We start from the raw sequence: 18,272 nt of genomic DNA on the forward strand, positions 1-18,272 counted from the left end.
TCTCCCTCTAGCTCTGTCTCTCTGTCTCTGTCCCTGTGTTTCCTAGTCTCTGTCACTCCTAAGCAGAGACTAAAATCCTTAAACGTGGGTATCGTGTACATTCAGGTGGCATTTTACCATCCCGAGTAGTCGTTTCGTGAAGTGAAGCTCACAAGTCATACTTGTGGGTCCCAGTATTCCTAATTCCATACCAGGTGCTCTGCTTTCGAGGCGCTTCACACAGGAAGAGATTACATGCTTATTAACACCTCTTCATCCATCGAACACTGATTGAGTACCTATTTGAAATTGCATGTGGTTTTACCAAAATTGTGACCCCAAATAATTTGGACTCACCTGTCTCCACAGACACAGACTGTGCCAAGCTCCAAATAACCAAACCCACCCTCAGAAGGGCCCCAGTGATAATATTTAACCGTAGTGCCAACTCAGTGAGACTTAACCAGCCATAAAAACAAGACCCAATAAAACTTAAAGTTTTATTAAACTTAAAGTGACTTAAAGAACAAAGACATTTCTCTCTAAGGTAGTAGTTCCCAGGAGAGGGGGCACCTGTGCTCCATGCAGTCAGTCACAGGCCCAAGTGCCTTCTATCTTGTTCCTTTGTTATTTCCAAATGCATTGTCATCATCTGCATTGTCAGAGCTGAGTTCCAGCCAGTGGGAGCCAAGGGGAAGGATGGACAAGGCATGCCCATGTCTTGAGACCTACGTGGAGAAGTGGAACATATCACATCCTTTCACATTCCATTGGGAACTCAGATACCTGGCTGCACCTAGCTGCAAGGATGCCTGGGAAATGTAGTCCCTGATGAAACTCAAGTAACCTATGGACAAAGGGGAGAATGGATTTTGATGGACACTAGGCAGCCTTTGACATATTCCTTTTGTATGTATTTAATGCATGTCTTTGTGTTAACATAAATGTACCCAGGTTATAAATGTTGGTTATTTTCCTTTTTCAGAAAGAAGACCTGGATCTGCCACACAGTGTCTATGGACAGTTCCAGAGTAATGAATCAGTGTGTCTTCAGAGAAATGGAAGAAAACAAGGAAAGGTAAAAGTATCTTTAAAAATTAAAATTAAAAAAAATTCTTACATGCAACAATTAAATGTAATGCAGGACTTCTTATAAGTCAGTGGAGGCCAACAAGAATTTGGAGATAGCAAAATTTCATGTGTCCCGTTTTCATACCTTGAGTTTCTGACACCAGAGGAAGGATACCTTTGTCAAGTATGAGGGAATTTTTCTAAGATTTAGAAGGAAGAGTTGGTATATAGAACTGATGTGGTATAGCATTAAATATCTGATTCTGTCATTCCAAGAAACTATGGGCTTATGCTCAGATGTGTTGTGTCTGCATTTGTGGGTGGCCCGTCCCCCAAGAGGAGGTGAAGGCAGACCCTTAGCTCTCGGCAGCTACATCTTCTCTTGAAGTCATCATCTCTTCCTCTTCCTTCCACCTCCTCTTTTTTGTTCCTTAAAAATAAATGTATTAATTTAATTTAAATACCCAAGAAATGCATTGGTACGTTTTTCTAGTTAAAAATAAGAGTGAAATCCCCATTGATCCCCAAGTTTCATTCCCAGCACCCACCCCACTCCTACCTTTCCCAGAATAACCACTGTGACCTACTTTGTGAATTTCCTTCCAGAGCTTTTACTAGGAGTCTATATACATAGAAAAACAAAGTCCTTTTTTCCTTCCTTTACTTTTTCTTTCTTTCTGTTCTTTAAATACAGTCTGTCATACTATGCTTGCTGGTCTATTCTGTAACCTTTTTATTTTATTTATTTAAATAATTTTTTTAAACATTCATTTATTTTATTTATTTATTTTTGGCTGTATTGGGTCTTCATTGCTGTGTGTGGGCCCTCTCTAGTTGTGGCGAGTGGGGACCACTCTTCGCTGTGGTGCGCAGGCTTCTCATTGCAGTGAGAGACTTCTCTTGTTGTGGAGCATGGGTTCTAGGCACGTGGGCTTCAGCAGTTGTGGCACGTGGGCTCAGCAGCTGCAGCTTATGGACTCCAGAGCATAGACTCAGCAGCTGTGGCACACGGGCCCATTTGCTCCGCAGCGTGTGGAATCTTCCCGGACCAGGGCTCGAACCCATGTCCCTCCATTTGCAGGCAGACTCGCAACCACTGCAGTACCAGGGAAGCCCCTGTAACCTTTTTAAAACATTCAATAATATGTCTTTAAATGTTTTCAAGACAGTACCTGTGAGTCTACCTTGTTTTGTTGCAAAGTGAATATCGTATCCATGGCATGAGAATCTCACTGTTTATCGAGCTGTTTTCCTGTTGGTGGTGGTGGGTGGGTGGGTTCTGCTTTTCGCCCTTACAGCAGTGGAGTGCTTTGATGCACTTTCTGGCTTACGCCTCCAAGCACATGAGCTGATAGTTCTCTTAGGTAGATGGTTATCGAGGAGTGAAGTTGTTGGGCCATCCTTTGCATGCATTTAAGATCTTGATAAATGCTGCCAAATCGGTCTCTAAAGAGCACCAGTTATCGGCAGGATACCAGATTTCCTGTTTGCCCGCCTCCTGCCACACCTCAGCTCTTCATGCTTTTTAATTTTTGCCAGTCTGTTGGGTTAACAGCGGTATCTCTCCATGGCTGTAATTTCCTCCCCCTTCTCTTTACTCTGAGGAAGTTCGTCTTCTCAGGTCTCTCTGTTTCCCAATGGCCCTGGCGAGCCTCTGTCCTTACAGGGACCCAGTGATTATCCTGAGGCCCAGGGCACCTGGACAGGCTGGGTCCTTCCCAAGAGTGGGCACCTCTTTGTTTCTTTTCTGAAAAGTATCCAAGTCTGCTCTTCCAGTAGCGTTCATCCCAGGATCACCTGCTTCTCTCTGGATCCTGGAGTGCGTTGGGAGAGCCTTGGGTTGGATTTCCTGACTCAGATGATTTCATCCACTACCACCACCATCCTTGGCAACAATCTGAGTATGTACTATGTGTCAGGCTCTGTGTGGATCACTTGGCTTACTCATCTCATTTAATTCTCACCGTGGTGAGGTAGGGAGATGTGTTGTTACCCCCATTATGTCCATTAGGTGACGTGAGGACAGAAATTCCCTCAAAACCAACCCAAGCAACAAAAGAAGACCAACAAATACTCTGTCTTGCCGCGGAGCCCCAGCTCCTACCCATTGCTCTCACTTTGAGTGACAGACAGACCCATGCTTGCCGAGTGGTGAGTTCTCCTGTGGTCATAGCTTATGGACCACATGGAGCCATTAGGCCCATGTTCGCAGTGGCCTTGACCACACTCACGTGGCCTTCCCAGAGGAGAGTGTAGGAGTGGAGAGTGTGGTTTGGGTTTTGTTTGCTTCCAGCATATGAACACAGGCTCTTTCATTTCACCAGCCCCTCTATTCTGGTGTACAGTTGAGGATGGCGGTCTCACCCGTATTTGTCCAAAATACTTCTCTGGAAAGGGGTTTTTGTCATAGGGAGTAAATCTACCTTATTAAGATAAATATGCCCACTGAGCTATGGCTGAAGAGGAAGTTCTTCACTCACCCCCATAGACCTGATCAGTCACCCTCCCTAAAACGTTTAATTTTAGACCCCGTTCTAAAAGCAGTCAGAGTGCAGTTTCAGAGGTCTTCCTGAGCCCCAGCCCCTGCCCCCCATTATGTTTCAGAGACGTAAATGTGTAGAGCCAGCAGAGGTCCTAGGCTCACTGTCTGGTTTCTTGCTTCCCCATCAGGACAGTGGGAAGCAGTCAGGCCTAGAGGGAGGAAATGATTGTCCGGGTTCACACAGAGCCAAGCTGCGGTGTCAGGCCTCCGGGGGTTGGCTCTGCCTCTTTTCACAACATCACAGCTACTTCTCGCATGATTATTAGGACACTGACCAGTACTTGTTCCCAAAATTGAGCTTATTACGCAGATAATGCCTTGAAGGAAACCAGCCCATTGATCAATCAGTTGATTATTCATTCATTGGGAGTTTATGAAATACTATTGTGTGCACAAGAGACAGCAAGTTGAGTAAGATATGAATTCTCAGGGAATTCAGGGTCTTGGCTGGGGGGTGGATGGGCTTTTGCACACGCAGTAAGCAATGGTTAAGTAGAAAACTTTAATTCTTCATTGGTCGATGGGGATAATAATAGTACCTCCTGCAGTGGGTTGTTGGAGCATGTCCTGAGTTAATCATAGTAAAGCACCCAGTTAAGGCAGCTGTTTTCATTTTTGTTTGTTTATTTTTAATCCCACATAGAGTGAGGAACCTAGGAAGATTTCTCTATCAGGAGATTGATAGGGCCAGACTTGTGTTTTAGAAATGATAATCTGGGACTTCCGTGGTGGTCCAGTGGTTAAGACTCCACGCTTCCAGTGTAGGTGGCACGGGTTCAATCCCTGCTCGGGAAACTGAAATCCCACATGCCGCATGGCCAAAAAAAAAAAAAAAGAGAAATGATAATCCATTGACATGATTTCTTATCCTATATGTAATTATCTTTTTAGTGTCTACCTTTCTTACTGGACTGTGAACTCTGTGGGGCCAGGTCTTGCCTGTTTTGCTCACTGTTGTTTACCCAGTGCCTGGCACACAGTAGGTGCTCACTCATATTTCTGGACTGATGAGTGTAGTGTTCAAGTAGCGATAAGGGGTGGACCCTGGATCCTTGAGGTGAGGTACTGTGACAAAGCCTGCCAGTGAGAAGGACCTAAGCTCGCCTGGAGCCAACCCCAGGTTCCCGAGGAGAGGGGCTCCCTGGGGGCGCTGCCCACAGACCTCACTCCCTTCTGCGGGAACGCAGTTTTGCTCCTGAGCTTTACGGACACTTTGTCTTTTAACCAAGTGACTTAGTTGTGGGAAGACCTAGTCCCACAGCACTCATTAACTGAGCAACCTTTACTTGCCGCTTGTACTTCTGGGTGCTAACTCACAAGAATACAGGATTTTTAGAAGAGTAAGCCCCTGGGGAGTGCAGTTTTCTGCTGGCATTTGTGATGTTGGGCGGATAATAACACTCCTCAGTTTCCTCAGCTGTGCAGCAATGGTTTTAGGCAAGTGGAATTTCTGATGTTTAAAGAGGAGAATTTTGAGGGGAGAAGCTCTTGCCCTTCTTGTAAATCCTTCCTATAAATGGACTTGTGATAGTTCCTTGAAATGGTAGATGGTTAGGACTCAGCCCATGCTGGAGAAATTGATCGATTGTTTCGTTCATTCATTCATTCATTCATCTGTGGGTCAGTCAGTCAGTGAACATCCTATCCTGTTCAAATAAGGGGTTACTCTTTCCTTGCAGGGCCTTTCACTCTCAGATTGTACCAATGAGTGTCTCTTTTATGAAACTAAAGATCTTCTCTGGCTAGCTCATTTATTCCAGGGTGTTTTGAGAACCTCTTTTGTGCTGGCTCCACTAGACTTTACTGACTTGAAAGGCAGGGCCTTGTCTGGTGCAGCGACACCCCATGTCCGGCCCAGGGCCCTGTACACAGTAGGCTCTCAACCCACGAGCAGCTTTAGTGGCCTGAACTGGCTAAAAACAGAATGATTTTTAGACGGCAGCATGAAGGGCTGTATCCAAAATTGAGATTTGCCCTGCGCTGTGTTCTGTTTTCATGCTCCAGGGATAGACTGCCTCCAGAGCCCTCACCTTGGACTGGTTAGTTTCACTGCTTGTTGTTAGTTGCTCTCTTCTTGATCCACTTATCAGCTTCCATCTTGTCCTTCAGGCCGGAGCTGTTTGGGTCACTGATTTTTTATGAGCTCGTTGTTCACTGCCCCAAGGGCTGTGTGGGGCCTGCTCTGCTTCCTCCACCTCCAGAAGTTCAGCCGCTGACCTTGAGAAGCTGGAAACCCAACAAAAGGGAGAGTAGCCTCTCCTGGCCTGAGGCTCTAGCCTTTACTGTCAGACTCACCAGTCCTGTGACCTTGAGCAAGGCACTTCACCTCTCCAGGGTGTCTTCTTGGAGATTCCATCAGCATTTCCCACAGTCTGCTCCTCAGAACATGGTTTCCTCCAAACATTAATAGGCACTGCTGGGAAAAAAATGGGGCCTGTTGCCAAACTTGTTTAGGCACTGCTGGCTTAAGCTCAGTCAAATGTAGCCTTTCTCACAGGACCCAGCAGAGCCTGTAAAAGGTCAGTGTGCATGGAGGGGTCTCTCAAGAGAGGGAAGAGTGTGCAGCCCCCCGATCCTCACGTCTGCTGTTGCAGAGATCACACTGGGGACATGCCGAGCTGGGAGATCGTGAAGCTTCCTCCCAGTGCTGCAGTGATGTGCCTGGGACAGAGAGGCGTAGTAACCAAAGACACAGGTGTTGGATTTTTAAATGGTTTAGGGTTTTTTGATAGGAACTTTAAAATACTATTGTAAGCGAAAAATGGAAGAGGTCTTCCAATCCCTGTCACAAGTCTGCCGGTGAGTGAGTTGAGAACAAGTGGGAGGGTCAGGTATCTTCGTAAAGGTTTTTATTCAGGCAGAAACTCTTGTGCAAAGAACACTGGGCTGCAAACTGAAAAACCGCTGTGCAGATTCTGCTCTCGCCTCTTCCTGGCTGTGTGACCCTTGGTGTGTCTCTTCTTTTCTCTCATATCTCTCATTGGCTAAAAAGAATGGTTGGTTGATTGATGACTTTCCTTTTAATCCTAAAATTTTAGGTATATTGTTTAAAACAACTGTAAGCCCCCTGAGGGCAGATGTGGTCTGTGTCTCCTCACCCGACTCCTCAGGGCGGTGCCTGGGATAGAGTCGTCACTCACTAAACATTTGTTGCATAAATATGAAAACGAAATAGACTCCATATTACATTCATTGGCGTAACCCCAGAGACAGCTTATTATTAAATGATTGTTAAGGTAATTGAGTGAGTGCACATGATCTTCTTTGAGACACACGAAGACGCAATGAGGGAGGTGATGTTATTTTACAGATGAGGGACTGACATTTTGGGAGGCAAAGGGCTAGGCTGTGGTCCTGTAGCAGGAATGGAAGAGCCAAGACCCAGACCCAGCCTCCTAAGCCTCCAGTTCTGCTTTGTTGCGGTTTTTTTCCCCACTAAACCAAGTCTTTATCTGTCCTTGGACTGGTCAGAGGCATGAATTAGGACAGTGTCCTGGAAGATCTGCTGTGAAGCCACTGAAAAAGCTCTTCAGTTCTCCAGGGAGCCTGGCTAATCCTCTACATGGCAAATTATAATAATATCTGCCAATTCTGGGCACCTCCTAAGGGGCTTTTTATATATGTTGGCTCCAAATATCACAGCAACTGGGCAGAATACACATTGTTTGCCTCCATTTTGCAGATGAAGAAACAGTTTTAAGGACCTGCTCCAGTGTCACAGGTACTTGTTGGGACATCTGTGTCTTTGATGCTCTCAAGGGAGAAGGCCCCTGGCCTTCTAGCCATCTCCCCTACTTCTCATCTCCTTGGGATCCTCATCTTACTTTGTCCTTGCTGGTGGGCACTCCAAGCCCCTCTGCAGGATGGGAAGGAGCTGCTGTGGCTGCCCCAGGGGTGGGACGGGGCCTCAGCCAAGGAAATCCGTTGAGGTGCAGAGGGTGGGCGTTCTAGTCTCATTGGGAGCCCGTCATTGTGTTCCTAATTCCAGACAGTCTCCTCATAGTGGGGCCCTAGTGACAGTAGGAACTGCCAGGAGGGTGTTAGGGGAAGTGGTGAAGATCCTGGCCCAGTTGCTGGAAGTTTTCCTAGTCTCAGTTTGCCATCTATGAAGGTGAATAACAGTGGTACTTAGGTCATAAAGTTGGTGCGAAGGTTCAGTGTGCTACGAAGTCCCTCGCTTGTGGTTACCGGGCACCTGGCTAACACCCAGAACGTGGCCTTAGTCTGTTATCAGCCTGTAAATCGTTTTCCCACCAACCGCAGAACCAAGTAGGAGCCGTCGGAACACATGCCCTTTGCTTTTCTGTGGCAATCCTTATGGTGATGACTTTGGGAAATTCGTTCAGCAGTTACTTGAGTACCTACCTATCGTGTGCTCAGCACTCTGTCAGGTATGCTGGGGGATGCAGTCAGACCTGGACCTTTCTTCCAATCTAGAAGGGGAGATGAATGTATGTAATAGGAGACAAGATGTGTTAAGGAAGGGCCTAGCAGGGTCTGGCACACAGTGTGCACCTGGGAAATGTTTAAAAACACTCAAGAGACTGCCCCGGTGGTCCAGTGTTTAAGACTCTGCACTCCCAATGCAGGGGGCACAGGTTCGATCCCTGGTCGGGGAACTAAGATCCTGCATGCCGCATGGCGCAGCCAAAAAAAAACCCCACTCAAAGTGGAGGACGTTCAGATGGGCACTGGACTTGAGGTGGTACCAGGAAACACAGTGCATGCGTCTGGCAGGGGAAGCTCACCCAGCCCCTGCCCTGTGGAGGGATGGTGGCACGTGAAAGGCGGCACCCGTCTTGATGCTGACCCCTTGCTGGGTGGAGACCATGTGCGTCAATCTCCGTCCTGGGATTCTGATAGAAAATTCCTGCCAGGCAAGAGCGTGGCACATTCCCTGGAGGAAACTCTACCTTTTCAACTCTGAGGGCCAAGAATCAGGCCTGGAGAGCTGTGAGAGCCTGGGGGTGCGGGCAGGAAAACCCATGAAGGTTGAAGCGCTCACTGGGGCCACAGAGGTAAAGAATTATCCAGATGCATTTATGGAGCGCTGGTTTTGTGTGGGTGTTCTGCTGGGGTGTGGGTGGAGAGAGTCTTGAGACTTTGTTCTCTAGGTGGGAGAAGAGCATGGGAACTTAGGATAAGGCTTTCCCTGTGATCATTGCTTGGACTTGGGGTGCATGTGGCTTTTGTCCCACCCCTGTGCAGTGTTGTGTGTGCTGTGTGCAGCCCAAGCAGGAACCACCATCTTCTCTAAGGAAGGGGGTTGATTGAGGGCCTGCTGTACACCAAGCACTGTACTGGGCTCAGGGTTAGATCTGTGACTGGTCATTTTACCAGTAAGGAAACTGCCCAGGGAGGTGATGCATGTGGAGTTTACACAGTGAGTTAGTAGCAGAGGTGGAATTAGAACCTGGATGTCCTGTAGCCGTGAATGATGGCAATTAATTGGGCAGAGTCAACACCCAGCTACCTTTTGGCAGGTTGTCCTCACGGTTAGGACTGAGGATTTTTCTTTATCTGTAAATTTGAACAAGTGAGAAAGGTTTTCACTATTTCCCTGATTTCCCTCCTTGCTTTACTTACTGTCCCCTTATCCCCAGGTCACTGTTGTCCTTCCTCATTCCTTTGGCACCTACCATACTGTTAAGATTTTTCCAAGACAACTCGTTTTCTCACCTTCCCCCCACCCCGTTTTGCTACTGTTTTAGTTTTGGTGGTTTGTGGGGTTTTGCCAAGTTTTAGTTTTCCACATTGTTGTAATCGTAGTAGCTTTATGATAGTTCTTCACACTTGTTGTGTCAGTCATTTTTTCGTTACGTGGTCTTCATATGCATTCTTTTTAAAGGGCTGTATAATATCTTATTTATTTAAAAAATATTTATTGAGTGGCAGCTGTGTGCCTGGCCGTGTAGTACAAATGAATGGGCAGGAACTTGACGCGGCCCCTGTCTGCCTGAAGGTTCTAATTAGTAGGAAAGTCAGCCGTTAACCTCACAATCACTTGGACAGACTGTTCCATTATGTTACAGTGATGGAGTAGTGGGTAAGTTTTAATAACCTGTTCTCCACTTCCCAAAGCAAATAAAGGGGAATTTCGCCTCTCCAGTGATATCTGGGAACGCTTCCCTGGGGGAAGGATGAGCATTCCAGGCAGAGGGCACACTTTTCCTGTTGTGGAAAGTGAAAAAAAAAAAAAAAAGTGTTATAAAACTACTGGTCATGCAAAAAGGATATTGTGCTTATGGATAGTAGGCATATTTTAGGTTCTGAAACAAAGTTCAAATCACTTGTTAAAGACCTAATAACTCCTTTCTTTGTGTTCTTTATCTTATTACTATAATGTTATCAAAGGAACTAAGTTTTACCTTGTATTTTTCTTTTTTAAAAAATATTTTATATTTACTGACATGTTTACCATTTTCAGCATTTGTTTCTTTTCTTTGGCCGCAAGGCATGGCATGTGGGATCTTAGTTCCCCAACCAGGGATCGAACTCGTGCCCCCTGCTCTGGAAGCACGGAGTCCTAACCACTGGACAGCCAGGGAATTCTCCTACCTTGTATTAATATTTTTCTACCCAAATGTATATTTGGAAAATTTGTAACTCTACAGAAAAGTTAACAGATTTTTTTTTCCTTCACCTAGATTTTATTTGAACACTTTGCCTCACTACTCTGTGTGTGTCTCTGTGTATGTGTGTGTGTGTGTGTGTGTATACATATATATACTTTCTTTTCCTGAACCATTTGGAAACCCATTGCAGACATCCTGACACTTTACCTCTAAATACCTTGGCCTGTAGCTCCTAAAAATAGGTACAGTCACCTTCATATTCACCTACTGTTACCCACCTCTGCAAATTAACAATAATTTTGTAATGTCTTTTTTTAGTAGTGTCAATTATTTATTCTCTTTATTACACATATATGTAAGTTCATTCCAGTGGTAGGGCTTAGTACATGATTCTAAAATAAGCAAGTGAAAATTTTCCCAGTGGCGAGGGGGCAAGTCACACAGTAGCTTTAAAAATTCTATCATGAGGTTACATTAACATTGCAAACAAGAAAATAAATCCTGTTTGAAATACTAACTTGAAAACTAAGGAAGCATATAAATTCCAGTAAGTGAAATCTATTCATGGTTGTTTACAAATAGCAACAGATCCAAAGGCCAAAAATACTTCACAAATGCATCTAATGAAGTTAGCAGAAACTCAAGACAGATTACCTGTTTCCCATCTTTTGTTCATGTGGTTTTTGTCCTCTATGCAAATGCGAGTATAGGATGTCCTTGTCCTTTCAGTGGAAAGGGTAGTGCTGTCCATCACGAGGTACAAATAACCCTACCTAGGCAACCTTTCACCTCCAGGCGAGCCTGAACACCTTGGCCCTCCCTTGGCACCATGTCTTAAAGAGACATTGGCTCTTAGCAGCTAGACTTGAGAAATTTTTTTAACTTGGTATACTTTCTTCAGGGAGGTTCGTATTCAGAAGCCTTGTACACAGAACCATTTTAGGATTGAGGGAAGAGGTGGGAGAAGATTTAGGGAACACAAGTCAGATGTCAGTATTATCATTCCCTTGTCCTTCCAAAGCATCTCTTTTTTCCTTTATCTGTGTTCAGTATTAATTTTACTTCCTTGATTCCTCTAGTCCCCATTTATTTAGTATCGACCTATAATATCTTTTAATATCCAGTCCATATTCAGCTTTCCTTAGTTGTTCCAAAACACTTTTCTTTTTTGGCTGCGTTGGGTCTTTGTTGCTGCACGCAGGCTTTGTCTAGTTGAGGCGAGCGGGGGCTACTCTTCATTGCGGTGCGCGGGCTTCTAATTGTGGTGGCTTCTCTTGTTGCGGAGCAGGGCTCTAGGCACGTGAGCTTCAGTAGTTGCGGCACACGGGCTCAATAGTTGCGGCAGGCAGGCCCTAGAGCGGAGGCTCAGTAGTTGTGGCGCACAGGCTTAGTTGCTCCGTGGCATGTGGGATCTTCCCGGACCAGGGATCAAACCCATGTCCCCTGCATTGGCAGGTGGATTCTTAACCACTGCGCCCCCAGGGAAGTCCTCCGAAACACCTTTTACAGCTCGTTCCATTTCTCCCTCCTTCCTGCCCCACATCCAGGGAGCGTTCCTGGCTGAAGCATTGCATTTGGTTCGTATGTCCCTTTAGTCCCCTTCGATCCAAAACAGGGCCTTTCTTGTATTTATCCTCCACAACATTGGCGCTTTTAAAAGTAAGATCCATGTTCTGGATTTGTCTGAGTGTCTCCTTGTGGTGCCGTCTACTGTATTCCTTCGTCCCTTCCCTTCCATGAATGTCAAGTGAAGCACAGTGGCTGGAGTAGGTCCAGGAACAACATGTGCAGTGACAGGGTCTCATTGGTGACATTGTTACTCCCCAAGGTCAGGATGACCCATGGCTGGTGGTGCTGGGTTGACACTTGGTTAAGACCACAGCTTGCATTGTGTTTTGGTTTAGATCTGATAGAGATAATAATAATTATATTGACCATAATTCTAACAATTACCTTTCTAATAAAAAAACTCTCTCACTCTAGACATAGGACAAGAATCTAAAAAATAATGAATATATGTATAACTGAATCACTTTGCTGTATACCTGAAACTAACACAACATTGTAAATCAACTATACTCCAATAAAAGTAAAATATTAAAAAAAGCAGTTGCAGATTATTCCACTATACTATTTTATAACTTATTTTACTTAAAAAAATCTCCTGTTATTAGTGTTTAATTGCTTATATATTTATATTATAAACAACACTGACAAATATTGTTATATAAACTAATTTGCACATTAAAAAATAAACACAGGACAGGTTTTTTGTTTTTTAATTACAAAAACATTCATATATAAGTACAGCTTCTTTTGTTTATTTGTTTAAAACTTTCAAATAAGATTGAATCTGCTTGATATGGACCTTATAGTTATGGTAACTAAGGGAGAGATTTCAGAGAAAGGCTCTGCACTTTTTAAAAAATATCTCTCCCTCTTTTTTTTTTATTTGAAGTATTGTTGATTTACAATATTGTGTTAGTTTCAGGTGTACAGCAAAATGATTCAGATATGTATATATATAATTTTCAGGTTATTTTCTCTTTTTTTTTTCACACACACACACTGTATTTTATTTTTACAAGAGATAAATAGACTGACACCAAGCATTGTAAATGGATGACCACAACAAAAGCAACAATGATTGCAGTTACCAAACACGAAACACACTCATACAATGTCATAATATTGACATTCAGTCCAGTAATCCTCCACTGCAACAGCTCCTTTACTTTGCAGTGAAAATTGATTTGTATATTTTTTGCCTCTGAGTCCTTATGGGATTTTTTTTTTTATTCAAACAGAAAGTCACAAAAATTGTAATCATCCTCATCAGTTCACTCAGTCCCATGTAATTAATTTCTTTTTTATCTTGATCTTTTGTTAGCACTTTCATAAATTCATCAGTTTTCCATTAGAGTTATGAAAAAGGTTATTTTCCGTTATAGGTTTTTACAAGATATTGAATATAGTTCCCTGTGTTATACAGTAAATCCTTGTTACTTATGTATTTAATGTATAGTTGTTTGTATCTGTTAATCCCATACCTCTAATTTGTCCCTCCTCACCCCGTCCCTTTCCCTTTTGTTAACCATAAGTTTGTTTTCTAGTTCTGTGAGTCTGTTTCTCTTTGGTGTATAGATTCATTTGTATTATTTATCATTTATTATTTTATTTTATTATTATTTTTTTTTTCTTGGCCACGCCACACGGCTTGTGGGATCTTAGTTCCCTGACCAGGGATCAAACCCCGGGCCCTCAGCAGTGAAAGTGTGGAGTCCTAACCACTGGACTGCCAGGGAATTCCCCATTTGTATTATTTTTTTAGATTCCATATATAAGTGATATCATATGATATTTGTCTTTCTCTGTCTGACTCACTTCACTTAATATGATAATCTCTAGGTCCATCCATGTTGCTGCAAATGGCAATATTTTATTCTTTCTTATGGCTGAGTAATAGTCCACTGTACATATATAGTACATCTTCTTAAACCAGTCATCTGTTCATGGACACTTAGGTTGCTTCCATGTCTTGGCTATTGTAAATAGTGCTGCTGTGAACATTGGGGTGCATGTATCTTTTCAAATTAGTTTTCATCTTTTCTGGATATATGCCTGGGAGTGGGATTGCTGGATCATATGGTAGCTCTATTTTTAGGTTTTTAAGGAACCTTCATACTGTTTTCCACAGTGGCCACACCAATTTACATTCCCACCAACAGTGTAGTAGGGTTCCCTTTTCTCCACACCCTCTCCAGCACTTACTATTTGTACACTTTTCGATAACAGCCATTCTGACTGGTGTGAGGTGATACCTCATTGTGGTTTTGATTTTCATTTCTCTAATAATTAGGAATGTTGAGAATTTTTTTTCTTGTTCCTGTTGGCCATCTGTATATCTTCTTTGGAGAAATGTCTATTCAGGTCTTCTGACCATTTTTTGATTGGGTTGTTTGTCTTTTTTATATTGAGTTGTATGAGCTGTTTGTATATTTTGGAGATTAACTCCTTGTTGGTCAGATCATTTGCAAATATTATTCCATAGGTTGTCTTTTTCTTTTGTCAATAGTTTCCTTTGCTGTGCAAAAGCTTTTAAGTTTGATTAGACCCCATTTGTTTGTTTTTGCTTTTATTTCTTTTGCCTTGGGAGATTGATCTAAGAAAACATTGCTACAGTTTATGTCTGAGAATGTTTTGCATAACTATGTTCTCTTCTAGGAGTTTCACAGTGTCAAGTCTTATGCTTAAGTCTTTAAACAATTTTGAATTTATTTTTGTGTATGGTGTGAGAGTGTATTCTAACTTCACTGATTCACACGTGGCTGTCCAGCTTTCCCAACACCACTTGCTGAAGAGACTGTCTTTTCTCCATTGTATATTCTTGCCTCCTTTGTTGTAGATTAATTGACCGTAGGTGTGTGGCTTTATTTCTGGGCTCTCTATTCTGTTCCATTGATCCATATGTCTGTTTTTGTACCAATACCATACTGTTTTGATTACTGTAGCTTTGTAGTATTATCTGAAGTCTGGGAGGGTTATGCTTCCAGCTTTGTTCTTTTTCCTCAGGATTGCTTTGGCAATTCTGGGTCTTTTGTGGCTCCGTATAAGTTTTGGTATTATTTGTTCCAGTTCTGTGGGAAAAAGTCATTGGTATTTTGATAGGGATCACATTAAATCTGTAAATTGCTTTGGGTAGTATGGCCATTTTAGCAATACTAATTCTTCCAATCCAAGAGTATGTCTCCCTCTTTTTTAATAGGCCCAGGTCAAGTTTGGGTAGAGTGTGGCTGATGTAGCTGGCTCCAATACTTATTTTATAACATTCAGGCAGAAAGCAAGACCTCCTCAAGGTTAAAATGTCATGGTGGGAGGGGAGTTTTGGAGAGTAACAGATTCCGCAAGTTTTGTGTGTGTGTGTGTGTGTGTGTGTGTGTGTGTGTATGTGTTCACGCCAGTGTGAATACATCCATATGTGTACTGTTGTCTCAAGGGAGTATGAATGGCGAGTCAAGGTGCCGGAAGTGGTGTCAGATGTGACACAGAGAGATGAACCCTGTGCCAGTTTGGAGAAGGCAGGAAGGTAAAGAAGGCATCATTTAAATTAAAGTCAAGGAAATCTACCTCAAGCTCCTGCTTGGTACCAGGCATTGTGCCAGGTGCTGTGAATGGTACAAGCTGCCTCTTGTAGCCCTTATAGTCCAGAAGGAACAGACTTAAACACATCATTTCCAGGGTTGTAAGTTTGGGGTGGACCCAACATTTCCCAGGGGAGGTAACAGTCAGAAAATGGAAGCTTACGTGAGGGGTAGTCAGGTAAAGAGTGATCCATGTGGAAGGAACAGCGTGTGCGAAGGCCCTGAGGCCAGAAAGAATGTGGCATGCTGTAAGAAGAGGCAGCTGTTCAGTGTGACTGGATGGTGGAATATGACAGAAGCCTGGTTGGTGTCTGGGCTGGGAAGACTGGATCCTGGGAGCCTTAGTAATAAAGAGCTTCAATTGTCCTAAGGCCCCAGGAGGCCACTGAAGCATTTTAAGTAGAGGAATGACATGATCAAATTTATATTTTGAGAAAAGACCTCTGGCTGGAGTGGGAAAAAAATTTGGATGGAGGCTAAACTTGGGGCTGAGAGACCAGCTAGGGGTATTGTAGCCATCTAGGAGAGAGGTGATGAAGGGAAAAAATACTGGTTGAGAATGAGTGGGAAGGAAGATAGCTTGGATATCAACGAGGAAGGTAGAAATAAATTAAAAATATTTGGGCAGTAGTGTTGGGATTGGATCTGAGGACTGAAAGAATCCATCTTTCCATCCATCCATCTATCTATCCATCTATCCATAAAACCAACATTTTTTATTGAACCTCTTCTGTGTTTCTGGGAAGGGGGTATTAGGGGTGGGGGATATAGCAGTGAGTGAAGCAGACATGGTGATCCCAGCCCTGATGGCGTTTACCTTCTGGAGAGAGACAGACTATAAACAGACAAATGTATGAAGCAACGTTAGCTGATGATGTGTGCTATGAAGAAAAATAAAGTTGAATAAAGGGATAGACAGTGAGATGTGGAATTTTAGACAGGGAAACGGGGAGGGATTTTTTTAAGAGTGTACCATTTTAGCACAGACCTGAATGTTGAGAGAGCAAGCCTTGCAGCCTTCTTAGGGAATCTCTTGACAGGCAGAAGGGACAGCACATGCAACGGCTCAGGGGCAGGATAGGGGCTTAGCCTGTGTGAGGAATAGCATGCAGGTCAGTACAAATAAACATGTGTGTTGATTGGTCTGGTCAGCCCTGTTACTAAGGGGTCACATCTTGAAGAATGGGTCTCCTTTCTCTGTGCTGGCAAAGGGAGGGACCTACTGGGCTTGCCTAGGTGACTGGGGAGTGGGCAGTCTCAGGAGATGGGTTCCCAGTCACCAGAGATTGTTGAGCCAAGGCAAGATAAGCATCTTTTTGACAAGGTCTGTGTTTGGTTAGAGCTGTGCTGTGTGTTTCAAGCATTCCACCAAAATCCACACAGGCAGAAAAGAAGGAATATGACAGTGCAGAAGAAGGAATCTGTGTTAGAATAACCATTTATGTTGTCCAGATCACCATCATATTTTCATGTTTTCTTTTTTTTTGGATATAGGAAAACGATTGATTAATAACATCTTTTATTAATGTTGACTAATATGAAATTTTCCTACTGGTTCTAATAGTTTTTCAGATCTTATTTTATTTATTGTTGTTGTTATTGGGAGGAATTTTTCCAGACATGTAATCACATTATCTGCAACTTAATAAAATTTTGCTTCCTCTTCCTTTCAAATTGGTAATTTTTTTTGTTTGTCTAATAAGATTAGCAAATGCTTCCTGAATAATGTTAAACTGTGGTGAAATCTCAGGTCATTCTTAACCTTATACTGACTTCAGTGGTAGTGCTCTAACCTTTCCCCCAAAACGTAATGCTGGCTTTCTGTTTGACCTGTGGACCTCTTAAGAAAATTTCCCTCTATTCCTATTTTGTTAAGAGGTTTTTTTTAGAAGTCAGGAATAAATGTTGAAATTTAACAAGATTGGCATTTAAGAAGACATATGTTTCTTTTCTTTTGACTCTGTTAATGAGATGAATTATATTGATTGATTTCCTAAAATTGACCAATCTTTGCATTCCTAGTGTGAACCATGTGGTTGTGATCTCTGTTTGTTTTAATTAAAAAGCATTTTAAGTTACTTACCATCATTTAAAATAATGCTCCATGAAGAAGCAGTTCGTTTATCTTGTGGCTTAGAGTAATGCTGTCAGGATAGCTTTACTTCAGTTTGAGAAGTTGGAGCTAGAGTGATGAACAAATCATTCATTGGCCAGCATAACACTGTTGAATGCTTGATGTGTGCAAAACACTGCTGGATGGCCTCCAGTGCCTTTTTGTAACTTGGAGATCTTGTGATTCTATGCAGTGGTTCCATTAGTCAGGAATTGTTGTTATTGCAAGTGACAGAAACACAATTCAGTCTGGAATAAGCAGCATAGGGAATGTAATGGCTCACATAAATGGAAGGCCCAAGAGTAGATAGCTTCAGGCATGGCTGGACCCAGGGGCTCAGTGTTATTAGGTCTTGGTCTCATTCTTTTCTTCTCTTGGCTTTGCTTTTTTCTATATTGGCCTCATTCCCAGGAAGGCTTCCTCCACATGGTACCTCCCAGAAGCTCCAGGCTGACATTCTCCCACAGCTGTGGAGCAAGAGTTTATCATTGCCACTTGTTCTAGCAGGAGTTCCCAAACAGACTAATATTTGTTCAGCTTGTCCATGCTCTCTTCTGGAACATGAGGGTGGGGAGATAGGGTCAGCCTCACCTGGACCCATGGACTGAGAGTGGGGAGGGGTGGTCTCCCAGTGGGAAGGCCAAGTGCTGTTACCCATGGGCAGGGAATCAGATGCCGGGTAGCAGAAACACCTAATGTTCATGACATCTGGGCCAGTGATGCCCTTTCTTCTGTGGTCCTCACTATCTTTTTTTTTTTTTTTTTGGCGTTACGCGGGCCTCTCAGTGTTGTGGCCTCTCTCGTTGCGGAGCACAGGCTCCGGACGCACAGGCTCAGCGGCCATGGCTCAC

The 18,272-nt window shown here is 43.4% G+C and overlaps 2 protein-coding genes across 2 annotated transcripts in view; both read left to right on the top strand.

Annotated features, from left to right (window-relative positions):
* The window catches only part of ARF4 (ARF GTPase 4), a 1,077,785-nt gene that overhangs the window by 480,469 nt on the left and 579,044 nt on the right, over positions 1-18,272 (top strand). The window lies entirely within an intron of this gene.
* Positions 973-18,272, top strand: part of ARHGEF3 (Rho guanine nucleotide exchange factor 3) — a gene marked incomplete at its 5' end in the record, with an annotated part of 270,965 nt that continues 253,665 nt past the window's right edge. The window contains one exon of the mRNA XM_082849015.1: positions 973-1,057. Coding sequence (XP_082705141.1) covers positions 996-1,057 — 62 coding nt within the window. The remainder of the gene's footprint in view (positions 1,058-18,272) is intronic.

The sequence above is a fragment of the Leucopleurus acutus genome, assembly GCF_964270905.1.
Source record: "Leucopleurus acutus genome assembly, chromosome: 10".
Classification (NCBI taxonomy): Eukaryota; Metazoa; Chordata; class Mammalia; order Artiodactyla; family Delphinidae; genus Leucopleurus; species Leucopleurus acutus.